The sequence below is a fragment of the Bos indicus genome, chromosome 11 (genome assembly GCF_029378745.1).
Source record: "Bos indicus isolate NIAB-ARS_2022 breed Sahiwal x Tharparkar chromosome 11, NIAB-ARS_B.indTharparkar_mat_pri_1.0, whole genome shotgun sequence".
Classification (NCBI taxonomy): domain Eukaryota; kingdom Metazoa; phylum Chordata; class Mammalia; order Artiodactyla; family Bovidae; genus Bos; species Bos indicus.
Genome location: NC_091770.1, coordinates 70,508,566 through 70,528,117, shown reverse-complemented (window position 1 = coordinate 70,528,117; position 19,552 = coordinate 70,508,566). Strand labels below are relative to the sequence as shown.

The window sequence follows — 19,552 nt, the reverse complement described above, 5'->3', positions numbered from 1 at the left end:
GCTGAGAGTGGGACGCGACTGAGCGTCTTCACTTTCACTTTTTACTTTCATGCATTGGAGAAGGAAATGGCAACCCACTCCAGTGTTCTTGCCTGGAGAATCCCAGGGATGGGGGAGCCTGGTGGGCTGCCGTCTGGGGTCGCACAGAGTCGGACACAACTGAAGTGACTTAGCAGCAGCAGCAGTAGATTGTAAGCTACCTAACAAGCATGGGCCATATGTTACTCATTTTTGTATTCTCTGAAACATCTAGAATAGTGTAGTGCCTTGTACAGATTAATATTATTAAACTTTATTTCTGTTCCTTGGCTTCAAAGGACACTTCATACCTGGTATACACTGTTTTCCCCAAATTTACTGCTAATTAGTAGAGGCCAGCAAGCAGAAATCCTGACTGACTTCGAATACAGGGAAGCTGCAGTATTGAAGGAGAGCTGTCCTTGTGGTAGGCGCTACATTTTTTAGTATTTGAGGAAGTTCACCATGCCGTATGGCAACAATTTTTCCCATTTATGTGGCCAGGTTAATGTCAAAATGATTCAAAGTATTGAGTGGTGAGACATTTTAGCATCCAAGAAACCTTGAGAGCCTTTAACATAGTAATACTGGATTAAGTTATTTAATATATAATATCCATGACCATGTAAACCTGTCCCTTATGAGAAAAAAGAAATTGCCTTACTCTTTACCAGTTTCTGCTAGTATTTAGAAAACATATGAATCTAATTGGAAAGAAACCACTTATCTCAGAAAGGTGACTGCTTGGAATAGGGTGGTGGTGGTAGGGAAGCGTGATAGGTTAAGGTGATAAACTGCTGGTTACCCAAGTAGAATAGAGCACACATTGAGTAGTACCTAGCCTAGCATTATCTGCTACACTATCAGTTAACCATCTTTACTTATTCTATTCTTTCTACTGAAATAATCTATACTCATTTTTATTTAGCTTTGTAATATAGTTTTCTGCTTATATTTTAAATAGATACAGAGATTCATAATATTTCAGACTTCAAAGATTTGATGCAGAAGAAACTGGAAGGCTTTTAGCCTCATAGTTGAGGTTTACTAACATTTTCTTTTCATTCTGTGTCATCTCTGATATGTGGGTCAGGGTGCAGCGACTGTCTAATTTGGAGCAAATTTATTCTGAGTGCTCATGTTTCCTGGGAAAAAGAGGTAACATAAGTGATGTGGTTTAAAGGCATGACCTTCCATCTTCCGCTGGATGGACTAAGTAGATCCTCTACCTTGTTAAGAAGTGAAACAATGTCAGTAAGCTAGATTTAGATTTGTACGAGTGATGTGGTCAGTTTTCAATTAAGTTTTCTGGGATGTCAGAAAATAATAATGCTCTAAACTAGGTTATTTTCATGTGATGAGCAGATGGCACGACCCATTGGATGACATGATAGAAGCTGTGTCAGATCCTATGAGAAATTTGAGATGCATCTACCAGGGATACTATCTCCTTGCTTGTTACTGCAAGTAAAGAGGACATCACCCATTTAGATTAGTTCAGCATTTAAAAAATGTGTTTACCTATTATTGGGAAATACACAGTCATTTTTTATTCCTGAGCTTTGTCCAAAAAGATTACGTATGCTGTTGACCCTAAGAGACAGTGTGAAGCAATGTATATTCGTTTAACAGTGGTTTGCCAAAAGGAATTTTTTCCCCTTACTCTCTAAAGAGATGTTTGAAGGTTGACAATAGGTTAGATATTTTAAAAAATAAGCTATTTGTGATTGAAGGCAGTTATTCTAAGTTGCATACAAATATAATAGATATGCTTTTTTCCTCTCTCTCATTAAAGGTGGCTTTCTAGAAGATGACCATAGAGGACCTTCCAGATTTTCCATTAGAAGGAAGTTCTTTGATTGGAAAATACCCATTTTTATTTCAAGGTTCTGATACACCAGTTATCTTTTCCATTTCTGCAGCACCAATGCCTTCAGACTGTGGTATGTTAAGTAGCTGTGTTTATTTTCCATGAACTGGTAACTTGACTTCTGTTTTATACCTTTTTGTATTCCTAATTTTTCCTAAAACCATTTTTTGTGGTTTTCATAAAATTGCTAAAGTTTTACTTTTTCAAAAATAACAGTTGCTTATTGCTTTTCCTGCCTTTCAAGCTGAACACTTAATGTCTGCTGTCAGCATTTTTACTATGTAAAAATGTTCATTTTAAGCACCACAGTGGATTCAGAGGATTTTATTTTTAAAATGCAGTGGTGCTTAGACACCTAGCATCCTTCTGCTATTGATATATATATTTTGGTTAAATATATTGACTTGTTTAAAAAGCCATGTATGAAAAAAAAAAAGATGTAAAAACACTGTAAGGTAGCCTTCTTTAAGGGCCCTGTTATCTCTGAAATACTGGGATTCTAATTAACAAGCCAAGTAATCACTGCTGAAATGATCCAAATTTGGATGACCATGTAACAAAAAGTAATGTGTTTTAATACACAAACAAGCCTAATTTGGATTCTGTTCAAGTGTCTCCCATTGTAATGATCAATGTGTTCACAAATATAGTAAAATAAAACCAGATAAGCCGTGTACTTATGCAGAGAGGGTGAGACCTTTCCTGGGAATGTGGCTTGAGATTGATTCATATTTAAATTGGTTCATTAAATATTCTTTGTAAAATATAAATTTAGTAGTATTCTGGTTTTTAATCTATTTAGACTTGTTTTCCTGGGACTGTATTTTATCAGATAGGTGATAAAGGAATAAAAGAAAACTGGAAGGTAAACTTGATGGATGTGTTACATTTCTAATTTAGATAGATTTTTTTCAAGTAAAATATTGGGTCACCATTTCAAATTGTCTTTGAAGGTAGAGATAATGCAGTTTTTAAATATTAGTGAAAATATAATGATTGGATTGTGAATTTGTCTTTTTAGCTATATCCATTCTAATAACTATTCATCTCCAAGTATGCTATTTTTATATGTTCAGATTCTGTAGCAGCTTGCCTTGTAGTCATCAAAGGTGTTACATAAAACCCATGCCTAGATCTTGGGAGTTATTTGCAGTTTTTACAAAAACTGACTGGATTGATTTTCAGATATAAAAAAATCAGTTATGCAGGAAAAACCTTGAAAAGCACTTTGCACCTTGCTTATGGCACTTACCTTGTTCTATCTTGAGTCATAATTGTCTTCTTTCCTTTCCCAGACCACAGCTCTTTGGATGGAGTAGAAATCACATTTTGCTTTTGATTATCTCATTGGGCTAAGGTAGTCATTTGTTGATATTAGTTGCTCAGTCAGTGTTTGTTGAATAAATACATTGAAAGATGAGAATGGGCATTGATCCCTTTGTATAACCAAAATTAAACATTGTATGAATTCTTAATAGGTCCTTAGAATCTGAATGGACCTACAGTTCAGCTTTCCCTACTCATTTCCTAGTATAGAAATTCTGTTTCAGGATCTCTGATAGGTAACCATTCAGCCACTTGGACATCTTCAGTAGTAGGAAACTAATAGTTTATTTCATAGCTAAAGTTTTAGTTGTGGTAAAAATTGTTTTTGTATATGGACTCAAAGTATGCCTCCTTAAAATTTTGGCCAAATGGTTTGATATGTTTTTGGAACAAACACTTTTTTATATGATAACCTTCAAACGTTTGAAGATAATTTTGATATTTTAAATTAGTCTATACTTCTTTAGGCTACACATTTCTGATTCCTCTACCAGTCCCTCATCATCAGGATCTCTAGACCCTTTTCACTCCAGCTGTTCTCTGTTTAGTATGCTGTAGTCAGTGTCCTCTTAAACCATGGCATCCAGAATTGCGTTTGTTGAGTATTTGTTGAGGGCCTGTTATGCGCTAGGTTGTTGTCCCAGGTGCTGGGGATAGCACAGTGACCGGGAGCGACATTCTAGGAAGGAAAACAGACAATAAAAGAACACAGGAATAAACAAAATGTGGATTTTATAGGTTATAATGAATTCTGTGGCGAAAAGAAATGGACAGAGGATAATGGAGCAGAGTGGTTGTTAGATGGGCTGGTCATCTGAAGAATCAGAAGCATCTGGTTGAGAGAAGAACCTGGAGAGACGTGTTCCAGGCAAAAGAATAGGAAATCAAAGACATGGAGTTGGGGAAAAAACTTTGGTGTATCCAGAGAAATAGTGCTTCTCAGCCACAATAGCCGCTGTGGCTGAGAAGCAAAGTGGTTGAAGGGCAGAATGGCAGGAGATGAAACTGGGGAGGAAGGCAGGGGCCAGACCAGGCAGGATCATTTAGGCTTCAGAAAGGAGTTTGTATTTTTCTCTAAATGTAATGGGAATGTAATTTTGTCTGTCTCCTTCTACAAAGGAATCTTGGTGAAATTTTGATTGATTAGAATTGAAATTATTTTAAATAATAATTAAACTTTAAAGTTTAAATAATTTAACTTATGTATGCTGCTAAAATCTCTACATTTTAGCTCAATAGTGAATTTTCTTGGGGAGGCAACATCATAGAGGAAAGACGATAGATTTTGGAGGCAGACCTGGTTTTCTGCCCCAGATTTGTCACTTGCTAGCTGTCTGACTTTGAGCAAGTATTAGTTAGTCTGAGCTTATCTATAAAATGAGACTAATACCTATCAGGTAAGGTGTTTGGTAAAGTGTAACCACTCAGCAAATACTGCTTTTCTAATGAGTCTCTTCTTTAGATGCTTCTGATTTTTTAGAGTCCCTAGCTTCTTTTTCAAGATTAAAGAATCTGATTTTCTTCTGTTCTCTTTTATTTTCTGGCCATAGGATAATCCGTTCTCTGAATCTTAAGGAAGTTTTAAGGAATTTTAAAATCATGTTTAATTTTGTCTAGTATTCCACATCTTTACTAATACATATTCCAGATAACCCAACCTCTTGGCCTCAATGCTTCCTTTCTGCATTATCACATATTACTTCCTTATTGTGTGTACATAGCAGTTCCCCACTGGCTTCTCAGTGGGTAAAAAGTAATGCCTATTTACTATGGAAAATTAGGAAACTACAGAGAAGTAACAAGAATATTTAAAATTACACATCATTCTAGTACCACTGTTAATATTCTGCCATGTTTCTTTCTACTATGTATGTTTTAATCATGGATGTGAATCTACTATTCATGACATATTTATAATGTTTTGAGAGGTGAAAATACCTGTAAAATTTGGCAGATTTTCTGTGCTTTAGAGGAAGTTCTTGGACAGTTTAGGGTTTGAGATCAGTGCACTCAGATTTTTGTTTAATTTGTGATAAGATGTGGTGTGATGTGTGAAAATCTCATTCTCACAGCACTTCAGAAGTGTTTCGTAATTTTTGGTGATCCTGACTTGCTATTGAGACTTGCTTAAGGTAAAATATTTCTAGCACCTAAAAGTATTTGTGTCATTTGAGTCCTGGTCTTGTTGTTTATTATTTTTAACATATGCTTTTGGAAATTTTAATAAATATAATTTATGCCTTTTTTTAAATTCTTTAAACAGAGTTTTCTTTCTTTGATCCTAATGATACATCATGCCAGGAAATTCTCTTTGATCCCAAAACTTCTGTATCAGAATTATTTGCCATTTTAAGACAGTGGGTTCCTCAGGTCCAGCAAAACATTGACGTTATCGGAAATGAGGTGAGGAGTTTTTATATCATAAATCCTATGTTATTAGGATTGTTAATTGTAAAATATTCTTCCCCCATTGGAATGAATAGGTGGTGATAAAGGGGAAGCCTTTTAAAGATGCTGATGCTTGTTCTTTGTATCTCTGGATTTTTCACCAAAAGTGAATTAGTGCTGTATAGTCTTTCCATCGGGGCTTCCCATGTGGCTCAGTGGGTAAAGAATCCACCTGCAATGCAGGAGACGTGGGTTCAATCCTTGTTTCTGGAAGATCCCCTGGAGGAGGGCATGGCAACCCACTCCAGTATTCTTGCCTGGAGAATCTCATGGATAGAGGAGACTGGCAGGCTACAGTCCACAGGGTCGCAAAAGAGTGGGACACGACTGAAGTGACTGAGCACGCACACAGCACAGTCTTTCCATCATTCCCCTGTGCTCCTCACTTCCTTACATCTGGAGTTCTGACATTTGACTCTTGATGGGAGCAGGCATTTTTCATATTTTCATACAAATTAATTTATAAATTAAAAAAATACTTTCATGAGGGAATTTGATTACCATCATGTTTATCTATACTTTTGGGTGGCTTGGTAAAGATCTAGACTTAAATATAATTTAAAAACTCTAAATTTTTTGCAAGAGGAGTAAAAGAATAATGCTGGGTTCCTTGACCAGCTTACTGTCATGTGTTAAGGAAGAGGGGCTTATACTTTTTCAAATACTGTTACTCCCATTAGAAAGGAAATTTGCTTGTCCTTTGAGAGGTTAAGGAACCTATTTTGAGTGACAAATTACTTGGGAATACTCTTCAAGAGTTTCCTTTGATCTGGTGACAAGTTCAATTTTCATTATTGTTAAAATTCACCCTTAAGAGAAGTCAGTTCTGTCTACTCATTTTGTGCGTTTATGCTCAGTTGCTAAGTTGTGTCTGACTCTTTGCGACTGCATGGACTATAGCCCACCAGGCTCCTCTGCCCATGGGATTCTCCAGACAAGAATACTGGAATGGGTTGCCATTTCCTCCTCCAGGATTCATTGAGAACTAATTCAGTAAGACTGACTATCCTGGTTCCTCAGTATTGGTTTGAAATCAGTAGACTCTTATATTGTAATCATATCTTCCTTGGTTTCCTCAGATTCTTAAGAGAGGTTGCAATGTGAATGACAGGGATGGATTGACAGATATGACTCTTTTGCATTACACATGCAAATCTGGAGCTCATGGTATTGGTGAGTATGTGGCGAGTCTGTTAATGGCTTGAGACATCTATGTTTGTGCTTGTATGTTTATGTCAACCAGAGTCCCTGCAAGGGCACCTAGGTGATGATGATAATATTCCTTGAATAGGCGAGGATTCAGTTAGGTCCTGCACACACCTTGTTCCTGTTCCTCCCTTTTCTTGAGGGAGTCTTTATAGTCTCCTGGTACCTCCCAACTTTTCTGGAACAGGCTTCATGCCTGCCTGCTTGCTAGGTGAAAGTAATTAGTAACACCCAGAACCTTCCTGAGGGTTTATAGCAAGGTTTAACAGTCCATGCTTTTTTCCAGGCATCCCGCTCCCTACAGACCTTGGTCTTTATGTCTGTCTAAGGTCTGTTCCTACATACATATGTGCAGTTTCCAAAATTGGTATTCTCCTGTGCTATACCTGGTGGCTCAGAGGTTAAAGCGTCTGCCTGGAATTCGGGAGACCCAGGTTCGATCCCTGGGTTGGGAATATCCCGTGGAGAAGGAAATGGCAACCCACTCCAGTACTCTTGCCTGGAGAATCCCATGGAGGGAGGAGCCTGGTAGGCTACAGTACATGGGGTCACAAAGAGTCGGACATGACTGAGCAACTTCACTTTCACTTTCTTTGTGCTATACCATTGCCTTTTAATGATAAATTGTGAATACCTATACCTGTTTCAATAGTCTGAGACAGTGCTTCTTAAACTATTGATGATGAAGGACTCTTCTGCTTTTTCTTTCTGCAGTCCATCATGGACTGATACTTTTGTAAAATAAAATAAAAATGACCTTGTAATAGAAAAATGAAATTAAAGACATATAAAATACAAGCCCAAGTATTTTTCAAAAGCATAAAATTGCATTTCAGTTAATATATTCAGAGGAAATGATTACACAGGGAAAAAGAGAAACGTTATTGGAAGTGCAAATTACAGTTTGGGACTGGCAGTGGTCCACAGAGTGCACCCTGAGCAGCAGGGGTCTGGCACACTGGTTTTAATGCTCTATAGTATTCCATTATATGGATGTCTCATAATTTATTTAACCAGTGTCTTATTATTGTACTTTTAGGTTGTTTCACAATTTTATTCATAATAAAAAGTGCTGTGATGAACATCTTTACAGCTATGTGTTTATCAATATCCTTGAGTATGATTATTTTGTTAGAAAGAATAAATTTCTTGTAAAAGTGACAGGTTTTGAGTTGTAAGTGTATATTCAGTGTGCTGTTTGCCTTGGCTTTTTAGATGAGGTAGTAGATGGCATGCATTGGAACTTAACATTTGTATTGAAGGAAAGTAATTTAGAAAACCTTTTCTAGGTGATGTTGATACAGCGGTAAAATTTGCAACTCAGCTTATTGATCTGGGAGCAGATGTTAGTTTGCGGAGTCGATGGACAAACATGAATGCCTTGCATTATGCTGCTTATTTTGATGTTCCTGAGCTTATAAGAGTGATTTTGAAGACATCTAAACCAAAAGGCAAGTACTACAAGATCACCACTGGATGTTATTAATTGAACACATTATTGATGGCAGAAAAATTATAACTCAAAGATATTTTTACTTGTGATCCATCTTGTTCCATATGACTTCCAATCCCATTTTATTTTTCAGAAATAGTTTGAATTTTGTAAATTGAAGTTTAGTTACTATCTTTTCACAAAAGATTTAGTACAGAGACATACAAAATAAAGTGTTATCTCATTTTTTTATATCTCTGCACATTCCCCAGTAGAACATGGATTTTATAAAGTGTAGTTGAATCTATGTATAGTTCTTTTGCCTTATTTGGGTAGCTAGAAATTTAGAGCAATAAAACCTTCAGAGCTGAGCGCTGAAATCATGAAGAATATTTATTTTAGGTGGTATTCAGTTCTGAAATTCTGTGATTCCATTAAAGGATAGATTTTCATTTTTTTTCTTCTTGTCTTGATGGTGCTTGATGTCCCAGAAATGAACATCAGAATGTCTAAATCGCAGTCGTGGTTCTTTTCAGTGGGCAGTTTTCTTTAGAGAAAAAATGACAACAAGTGCAGTAGTATTACTTTATGTTGAAGATCGTATGCGGTGTTTCCTCCATTTGTAGAAGACTTGTTTTAGAGATTCAGTAAATTTCCCAAACTCTGCTTCATATAGTTGTCCAGCTCTTCTTTCCCTTTTTGTGTTTTCACGTTTTGAATAATGTTAGGAAGAAAGCCTCTCTTGATGGTACAGTGTCTTTAATAACTCAGGACAGTGTTCTGAGTGTGTCTTGGTTTGTTTACAGTGTGGGTAGGGCATGTAAGGTGGTGAAGCGGTCGTTTGATTCAGGTAGGATTAGCAGAACCAGAGGTATATTAAACCCATGTTATAAAAAACAGTTGAAATGGGATATCCGAATCTGGAGTATATCTAGTGTCTGTGTATAGCATCCTGATGATTTGTTGAAAGTTCTTAAAATGTTCTTAGAATTGCAAGATTCTCATTCTTCCTGTGAAATCCAAATTCATCATAAAGTATTGTGAATGAATACAGCATGTAGCATATGTTTAATTACACTTTAATTTATTCCGGGTTTGAGAAGTCTCCATTGTTTTACCTTCTTTTTTCTATGAAGAGGCAGATAGTAAATATTTTAGGCTTTGTGGACCACATGGTCCCTGTTGAAACTACTTGATTCTACAGAGAGGTGTGAAAGCAGCCACAGAGAATATATAAATGAATGCAAGTGGCTGTGTTCCAATAAAACTTTATTTATGAAAACACGATGAGTTGGATTTGGCCATGAGCCGTGGTTTGCTAGTCACTGATCTAAACCCTGCTACATTATCATTGTTGTGGCAAATATCCAAGAGGTTTAGTGAAAGAGTGTGTTAAGACAGTTACTTTTACAAATACGAATTATTGCCATTAATTGCTTTTAAGTATACTTTAGTTTGTGATGGTTAGAAAACCCATGATAACATGAGTCCATTTGATAGTGAAATTTTATTATACTAAGGAAAAAATTAGTTAACCAGATTGTAATATGCAGATTTTATTCCATTGTGAGAATGGTCCTTCTAGTGGGTTGGTTTAAGTCTTGTCAATAGCTTATACCCCTATTCCCCCAAATAAATCCAACCCAACCTGCCTCTTTTCACATTTTAATAGATTAACTAAAAATTTTGTTAATATACTTGTGATGTTCAATTACAGATGTGGATGCCACTTGCAGTGACTTTAATTTTGGAACAGCTCTGCATATCGCTGCATATAACTTGTGTGCAGGCACTGTGAAATGCTTATTGGAGCATGGAGCAAATCCTGCATTTAGGGTAAGAGGTTAAATTAAAAGTGAAAAATATTAAAACATCCCACATTATCTCCCAGGAAAGAGTTGAATCTGGATGCTGTTGTGGAACTCTTATATGAGTAAATAATTTATATTTTTTTGTGCTGCATATAAAGAGTACTAATGATAAACTTTTATCTCAAATAAGTTTAAGGCATAGCAGTGAATTTCAGTCCTTTTATATCGATAAGCTCTACTAGCCTTACTTTCATTCAGCTAAATAAAATGTTCTTTAGAGTTTATCATCTTTGAGTTTAAAAGTATCTTTCATTTAGACTTTTGCTTTATTTATAAAGCCTTTAGCTATTAAATAAAAATGCATATATTAAAGTTTATAGTTCTGCATTAAACCATATTTTAAATTCTTTTGGAAAGAAGTTTTATTTCAGACAGTCTAAAAAAGGCCTATTTAAGAATGGAGTAAACCTTTAAAATTGACTTAAAGGAAAAATTTATTTTTTCACGATCAAGTTACATACTTACAAAGTTAACACACAAGACCGAACTTCATAAACTTCAAGTCCTATTTTATTGTCTTCACCAAAGTGGCTCTGCGTGTTCTTTTCTGTTACATTACTAGCAGTGACTTGCTCTGGCAGGGATTCTTCACTGGGTCTGTGCATTCTCTTGAAGTGGCAGCAGTGGGCAGTGCTAGCAAAAGCCTCCTCCCCTTCTCTTTTCCTTGCTTTCCTGTTTTGCCTTCCCTCCCCAGTTCTTTGCCACTTTTCTTTCTGTTTAACCCCATCAACCCCTCTGTTCCTCCTTCCCTCCCTCCATCCTTCGTACCCTATTGTTTATTAGGCACTGGGAGAATACATGCGTCTGGGACAATACATATGGCACTGGGACAATAAATGTGTCTCTGTCCTCAAATAGAATATCATCTAGAGGAGGGGACAAACAAGAGAGCAGGCAGATTTACTCTAGGGTGTCAAGTTGAGTGTGTTAGGATGGGAGACGGGCGGGGTGTGGCACAGAGTGTCATGGGGTTCCATGGGAGGGGAGTCTGTCCAAGCCTTAGGAAGCCTGCTTCCTGGCATAGGTAAACTCGAATACTTAAACAGAGTTGAGAATTAACCAGGTACAGGAGGGAGTTGAGAAAGGCCCGTTAGGCAGAGAGAGCGGCGTGCACAAAGGCCAGGAGTTGATCGGAGTGTGAGGGTGATAGGTGCTTGCTTTTGCTAGTGCAACTCTTGGCAAGACCCCATTAATGGAGCGAGTATTTTGAATCTAGTAAGATGCAGTGAGGTATGTCACGGAGGTAAATTACCAATTCAAGCCCAAAGTAATTAATAGATTTTACCCACTTTTGGTAGTTAATACTTAAAGATATCTACATGTGGGTCAGCAGTAGCCCTTGGATCAGACCCTAACTTAGCCCCTACTTTAGAAAAAAGTGAAATTCTATCATCATGAACAAGTCTTCTTATGTTAACATGACATCATTATTATTTTATTAGTATTTAGTATTTTTTAAAGACTGAAGTTTTAGTTGCTAAATTTTATGTAGGAATTAATAGAAGTGTGTGACTTACTCTAGAAAGGTGAGGACTTAAAAATCTGAAGTAAAATATTCATTGTAAAAGTAGCCTATCACTTAACAGAACAGGCTTGTTGATTTTAAAAAAGTTTTTTTCCCTTCTTTCTTTTTCTCAAGAGTACATATTAGCACTATAGATAATTTTCTTTATATTTTGTACTTTAAAATTGGGGATCAAAATAGTTCATCACCATCCCCCAAATTTGATAACATGTCTTCCTACCGTATTTTTACTTAGAACCAAACTGACTTGAATTTTAAAATAAAAATGTACCACAGCTTTCTTATCCATTCGTCTGCTGATGGACATCTAGGTTGCTTCCAGGTCCTGGCTATGGATAAGAAAGCTGTGGTACATATACACAATGGAGTATTACTCAGCCATTAAAAGAATACATTTGAATCAGTTCTAATGAGGTGGATGAAACTGGAGCCTATTATACAGAGTGAAGTAAGCCAGAAAGAAAAACACCAATACAGTATACTAACGCATATATATGGAATTTAGAAAGATGGTAACAATAACCCTGTATACGAGACAGCAAAAGAGACACTGATGTATAGAACAGTCTTGGACTCTGTGGGAGAGGGAGAGGGTGGGATGATTTGGGAGAATGGCATTGAAATAGGTATAATATCATATATGAAACGAGTCGCCAGTCCAGGTTCGATGCACGATACTGGATGCTTAGGGCTGGTGCACTGGGACAACCCAGAGGGATGGTATGGGGAGGGAGGAGGGAGGAGGGTTCAGGATGGGGAACACATGTATACCTGTGGCGGATTCATTTTGATATATGGCAAAACCAATATAATATTGTAAAGTTAAATAAAATTTAAAAAAATTAAAAAAATTAAAAAAAAATGTGAAGCCCTTGCAAACTAAGTGTTCTAAAAGCCTCTTTCTTTTATCCACATGGGTCATTTGAAGATAATTATCAGAGGGGAAGAAAAGGGAAAAAGGTTTCTGAGCCAAAGAATCTTGGTTCATCTCATTAAGAGAAGATTACAGTCTGGAATCTTTCTGATAAAATCTGAGTTTTTGGTTAGGGAGCCTAGAAGAAAGAGGGTTTGTTCGAGGGAAGGACAGCATGGAGCAGGAGAAGAGCTGAGAGTCCAGCGGTTGCCGCAGTGAGTGTGGGCTGACTGAATGCCGTCTCTGCAGTAATCATGGAGATGAATGACGCAGAGCGATCACTCAGTCATCTCTCCTTGCCTAAGTCTCCTAATTGGCAAACTGGAAATGGTAGTAATATTTTACTTGTTTAGTTGGTCCCTCCTGCTGCAATAAAAACAAATTTGTAACAGGCAAGGATTTTTACCTCTGTCATTCACAAGCTTTTTCTTGATGTGATAACCAAGTGAGAATCTATGGGATAGAGTTTTGCTTCTATAAACACCGTGCAAATGTTAGTGGGCCCTGTGACTGACCGTTTTTGTTTTTGTTTTTGTTTTTGCTGCAGGATAAATCCCAGCCCCAATTTTAGAAGTGTTGAAACTATGGATTCTGTTCTCGAAATCTGAGTCGCACCATGAGTGGGCAGGGTGGGTCAAGGTCACGGAGTCTAGGGGGAGGCTCAGGAGACCGGTGGGAGTGTCGGGTCCAGGGTTGGGAAGCCAGGCAGTCCTGTGACTTGTATCTCCAGAGGTGCCTTCTCCAGGCATGCCACCCACTAACAGCCTGAGCTCCTGCTCTTCCCTCAGCCTGGACTGCCATCCCCACCAGCTAAGCTGCCCCATGTTCACTTCCCTAGGCCTCTGCACCAGTGCCGCTCAGCACCAAGGCCTTCTCTGCCCCCGTATCCATGTTCCTCTTCTCTGCCTTGTTCTTCTCTCTGCCACTTTTCACCCTTTGATACACCATACATTTTATTTATGTGATTATAGTCTGCCCCTCACTAGGCTGTGTGCTTTTTGAGAGTGGAGCTATTGATTTCTTCACTGTGTGTGTCTTTAGCACTTAGAATGGGCAGGTAGTAGGTGTTTAGTGAATAATTTTGAATAAATAAATGATCAATTTAACTTAAGTTTTTTCCCAGAATACTTTTAGGTGGCCATGTAGAGCTCTGAGCTGATATGAATTGAAAAGTTTCTCTTTATCTGTAGAATGACAAAGGGCAGATCCCCGCTGACGTTGTTCCAGACCCGGTTGAGATGCCCTTGGAAATGGCTGATGCTGCGGCCACTGCTAAGGAAATCAAGCAGATGCTGCTGGACGCAGCGCCTCTGTCATATGATCTCTCAAAGCCCTTGCTTCCAAATTACGATCGTGTTACTAGCAAGGCGATGCTGACGTCACTTGGCCTGAAGCTAGGGGATCGTGTTGTTATTGCAGGACAGAAGGTATGATAGTAGCTGCCGTCTCTAAAGCCATGTCCAAGGTCACTACGTGGCTTATGTGCCAAGGGTGCGGTGTGGCTTGGGGTGTTTTTTCGCTTTGTTTTTAAGTTCAATGTGTAGATAGAAAGATACTTAATGGAAAACATGAGATTTAGATGCACGGTTACTATAAAGTATAACTTAAGAATATAAACTATTAGTCAAACTGAATAATGAAGGCATCTGTATTTAAATGGGAGAAAATTGGAGGGGCTGAGTGAATTTACAGGCTTCCAGTCTGCAGGTTTCCCCTTGCAGCTCCCTCTTCCCCGGTAGTTACAAGTTACTACTGTATGAAAATGCAGCAAACGGGACTCTCACTGTTCCTGCCTTAGTTGTTGAGTGCATATAGATTAAGGATTCTTATACCTTCTTGGTCCATCAACTCTTTTATCATTATTTGTGTCTGTTTTTATCCCTGGTAATATTTTCCTTCTTCTGAAGTCTGCTTTGAGTGAGTGCTTTTTAAAGACTTCTGTGATAAAGTTACAAGAGTAGAAAATTTGGGATTACAAGTAATACTCAAAAGTTACCCTGATTTATATTTCTTTAGGTTGGAACATTGAGATTTTGTGGAACAACTGAATTTGCAAGCGGACAGTGGGCTGGCATTGAGTTGGATGAACCAGAAGGAAAAAACAATGGAAGTGTTGGGAAAGTCCAGTACTTTAAATGTGCCCCCAAATATGGTACGGTAGATACTGCCTAATTTGATGAGAATTAATTTAAAGTAATACAGTTTTACTCTTTGATTAAAAAAAAATTTTTTTATGGTTGAATTTGATCCATAATGCTGAGGCACAGCGTTTAATGACCCATTTCAACTATTTCATAGACTTTTTCTTTTCTTTTTTTAGTTTATTTTTTAATTGAAGGATAATGCTATACAGAATTTTGTTGTTTTCTGTCAAACCTCAACATGAATTAACCATAGGTATACATATAACCCTTCCCTTTTGAGCCTCCCTCCCGTCTCCCACCCCATCCCACCCCTTTAGACTGGTACAGAGCCCCTGTTCGAGTTTCCTGAGCCATACAGCAAATTCCCGTTGGCTATTTATTTTACATATAGTAATGTAAGTTTCCATGTTACTCTTTTCATATATCTCACCCCTTTTCATTATTTTTAAATAAAGCGTTCTCCCTGGTTATAAATGAATGAAGAGTCTGCCCTTTTCTTACTGAGCAGTCTTGTGACTGATAGAGTATGTCTTACTAGAAGTGCACCCAGCTCTGTAGACCTTCCTGAATCCCGCTGGTGGTGGTATCAGGACTGAAGAAGGGCTTTTATTCTTTATTACCAAAGAACTACAGTACTCTAGAGGCTGAAGAACTTGAAAAATTAGAAAAGCAAGTGAGGCCAACTTTATTACTGTGCTTCTGAGCTGGAATGATTGTTTCTGAGAAATGTTTGCTTAATTTTATTTTCTCTGTTTCTTTCTCTCTCTCTCACACACACATTCTGACACATTGATTTCTAATTGCTTTTGTCACTTACTATGTTGAGAATATTTTTCCAGAGCATTAATTTCCCTGTTTGCACAGTATTTCATCTTGCAGCTTGATAGGGAGGCAGAACAGGGTAGTGTTTGAAGAGTATAGGCTTTGGAGCCTGATGGCTGGGGTGTGAATCAGCTGTTCTCTCTACTGGCTATGGGACCTTCTTTCTCTTCTTGTGTCACCTCAGTTTTCTTCTGTAAATTGAGGATAACAAACCTACAGAGTTCATGTGAGAGTTAAATGTATTGATAAATATAGAAAGCACCTAGAAAAGTGCTTGGTTCCCTGTAAGCACCTGAAAAATGTTAACTACCTGCTACCTGTTGTAAATGTATCAAATGGGGGGTTGTGTTGTTACTGCAGGACAGAAGGTATGATAGTAGCTGCCATCTCTAACGCCATGTCCAAGGTCACGACATGGCCTCTGTGCCAAGGGTGCAGTGTGGCTTGGAGTGTTTTTGTTTTGGAGCCTGGCCATTTGGGAAACTCACCAGTTTCCTTTCATCATACACTTAAGCTGGAGCCTCATTTTTGGCTCTATTAAAATTTTTCTTTATAAAAAATGTCCATGATGTTAGATTTAAAAAACATAAAAAAAGGAGGAAAAAATGTAAAATCGCCTGTATATGTATTCTGTTTATTTTTTCCCACAAAATTTGGATTATAAGTAGATAGTCTGCATTTTTAACTGACATCCTACTAGAATTTCTGTAAATCTTTAAATATTTTTTGAAAGTATGGTTTTTTATATGATTCCATTTCCTTTAATTTTTCTAATTTGATAGGTGAAAATTGTTTGAATTCATATTTCTCTTGATTGTGGTGAAGTGGAATGTCTAAAATGTTCTGTTGTAGCACATGTATTTTTTGTATTGTCTTGGTAATTCCCAAGAAATAATTACTCATATTGTTTTCCCATTAAAAAATTGGGATATTAGTGTTATTTAAACTGACAATAGTTTTTAAAATATGAACGCATGTTTAGGATGTTAAGCCTTTGTGTTTACTACAGATACTTGGCCTAGTTTGTCATTTTCCTTTGAACTCCATCTGCAGTGCTTTTGGACATGTAATTTTATGCAATTAAAAAAGACTTTTCCTTTATAATTTCTTAAAATTGCTTTTATGCTAAGGTAGGTCATTCTTCCGAATCCAAGAGTTCATTATAGGTTATATATTTTATTCTTTTGAATGTGTTTATTCTTAAATACTGTATTAGGCAATTAATTTGGAGTTTATTTGGTTAGTTGTATGAGGTTAAGAATTTAATTTTCCTGTATTAGCTAATTTTGGCAACTGTCCAGCAGACTAAGGGCAAGACCAAAACCATTAGCAGCAGAGAGAGCCGATGTAGATCAAAGCCCTGGGAGAGGCTTAGACTGTAGCAGAGTGTGTGTGGCCTCCCTAACCCCATCATCCCAAGGAGAGGCATGCATGATTAGGACAGAGGTGGATCCCCAAGGACCCTTCCTCCATTCCCCTTTCCATATTTCAATGGCAAGTTGGGGGGCAAGGGTCATATGTTGGATTATACAGAAATGGGCATAGTCCTTCCTGCTGAGCCAGCTCAGCAGTCTGAGCCCAGTCTTTGCTAAACTACTTGAGGTGTGGGGAGCAGGAGAGGTGGAGCACCCCCTGATGAAGCAGAAGCCAAAGGTTTCTCATCAACAGGTTTTTTTTCCACTTCTCCCTAAATCTATCCTTTTCCTTTTGACTTGTTGTGCTTCCTTTAATATGAATTAAGTTCTAAATGCTGCAGTCTGTTTCAGGATTGTTTTGTTCCATTGATCTGTTAATTCTAGCACATATTAGATTTTTTAATTATAGAAATTTTATCTTCTTTGGAGAAATGTCTATTTAGTTCTTTGGCCCTACGGGGAGGGAGGAGGGAGGGGAGTTCAGGATGGGGAATACGTGTATACCTGTGGTGGATTCATGTTGATGTATGGCAAAACCAATACAATATTGTAAAGTAACTAACCTCCAATTAAAATAAATAAATTTATATTTTAAAAAATGAAAAAAAATGAAAAAAAGAAATTTTATAACAATTTTTTAAAAGATTTTTTTTTAGAGCAGTTTTAGGTTCATAGCAAAATTGAGAGAATGGTATAGAGATTTCCTGTAAACCTCCTGCCCCATACATGCACGGCTTCCCCTTTCATCAACATCCCTTCACCAGAGGGTACATTCCTTGCAATTGTTGAATCTATATGAACACATCATAATCACTCAAAGGCCATAGTTTGCCTTAATATGCACTCTTCATGCTGTGTATTCTGTGAGTCTGGACAAATATATAATGGCATGTGTCCACCAATGCCATATTATAGAGTATTTTCACTTCCCTCAAGATCCTGTGTGCTCCACCTATTCAGCCACCCTCCCCCCACTGCCCCCAGGCCCCTGACAATCAATGATGGTTTTACTGTCTTCACAGTTTTGTCTTTTCTAGAAGGTCATAGAGCTGGAATCATACAGTATGTAGCCTTTTAATATTGGCTTCTTTCACTTAGTAATTTGCATTTTTATCTCTTCATTGCTTGATAGTTCATGTCTTTTTAGCACTGAATAATACTCCCATGGTCTGAAGGTATCACAGACTTCCATTATTTCTCCATTCACCTACTAAAGATATCTTGGTTGCTTCTAAGTTTAGGCAATTATGAAAATTTTATAATTATTTTTACTATTTGATAAAACTGTTTTTATTCCTTTTAATAATTACCAAAGTAAACACAAATGCCTAGTTTAATTAGTCAAATTGTGTTGTAAAACAATAATGAAACCCTCCCCTGGCTTGTACTTCCTCACTCCAAGTCCCGTTCTTTAGAGGCAAGAATGTTTTTTACTTCTTTAGCTGTTATCTTCTGATGTTCATTTAATATTTTGACTAATATATTTATAGAAATCTTTCCAATTTTAGACATCTATTGACTTCATACTATGAAGAGAAAGATTTGATATTCTTACTATTCTGAGTCAGTTTTGTTTTTTTTTTTTTTTTTGGTTGACTTCTTTGTTTTGGTGGATCACATCCTTCAGTAGCTTTTTCATAGAGGACTCATGGGAAGTAAATTTTTTGAGAGTTTCCATTCCAGAAATGTTTATTTCTACCCTTACACTTCATATGATAATTTAGTGGGATCAGGAATAGGTTGAAATTCACATTCTTTCAGTATTTGAAAGGTGATACACTATTGTCTAATGCAATTTGGCAAATGTTTTCTGTTAAGGGCCAGGTAGTAAATAATTTTGGAGAAGGAAATGGCAACCCACTCCAGTATTCTTGCCTGGAAAATCCCATGGATGGAGAAGCCTGGTAGGCTACAGTCTATGGGCTCACAAAGAGTTATGGGCCATATTTTAGGTGTTAAGCTGGCTTAAAACTCAACATTCAAAAAACTAAGATCATGGCATCCAGTCCCATCACTTCATGGCAAATAGATGGGGAAACAGTGACAGACTTTATTTTCTTGGGCTCCAAAATCACTGCAGATGGTGACTGCAGCCATGAAATTAAAAGATGCTTGCTCCTTGAAAGAAAAGCTGTGATCAACCTAGTTCAGTTCAGTTCAGTTCAGTTGCTCAGTTGTGTCCGACTCTTTGCAACCCCATGAATCACAGCACTCCAGGCCTCCCTGTCCATCACCAACTCCCGGAGTTTATCCAAACTCATGTCCATTGAGTTGGTGATGTCATCCAGCCATTTCATCCTCTGTCGTCCCCTTCTCCTCCTGCCCCCAATCCTTCCCAGCATCAGGGTCTTTTCCAATGAGTCAACTCTTTGCATGAGGTGGCCAAAATATTGGAGTTTCATCTTCAGCATCAGTCCTTCCAATGAACACCCAGAACTGATCTCCTTTAGGATGGACTGGTTGGACACTCCTTGCAGTCCAAGGGACTCTTAAGAGTCTTCTCCAACACCACAGCTCATCAACCTAGACAGCATATTAAAAAGCAGAGACATTAATTACTTT

The 19,552-nt window shown here is 37.5% G+C and overlaps 1 protein-coding gene across 5 annotated transcripts in view; it reads left to right on the top strand.

The window, feature by feature from the left end:
- Positions 1-19,552, top strand: part of CLIP4 (CAP-Gly domain containing linker protein family member 4) — a 104,015-nt gene that overhangs the window by 44,149 nt on the left and 40,314 nt on the right. For all 5 annotated transcript variants that reach the window (XM_070798943.1, XM_070798941.1, XM_070798942.1 and 2 more), the window contains exons 2-8: positions 1,814-1,961; positions 5,478-5,617; positions 6,742-6,835; positions 8,158-8,319; positions 10,018-10,136; positions 13,800-14,036; positions 14,626-14,761. In XM_070798943.1, coding sequence (XP_070655044.1) covers positions 1,829-1,961; positions 5,478-5,617; positions 6,742-6,835; positions 8,158-8,319; positions 10,018-10,136; positions 13,800-14,036; positions 14,626-14,761 — 1,021 coding nt within the window. In that variant the 5' untranslated portion in view covers positions 1,814-1,828. The remainder of the gene's footprint in view (positions 1-1,813; positions 1,962-5,477; positions 5,618-6,741; positions 6,836-8,157; positions 8,320-10,017; positions 10,137-13,799; positions 14,037-14,625; positions 14,762-19,552) is intronic.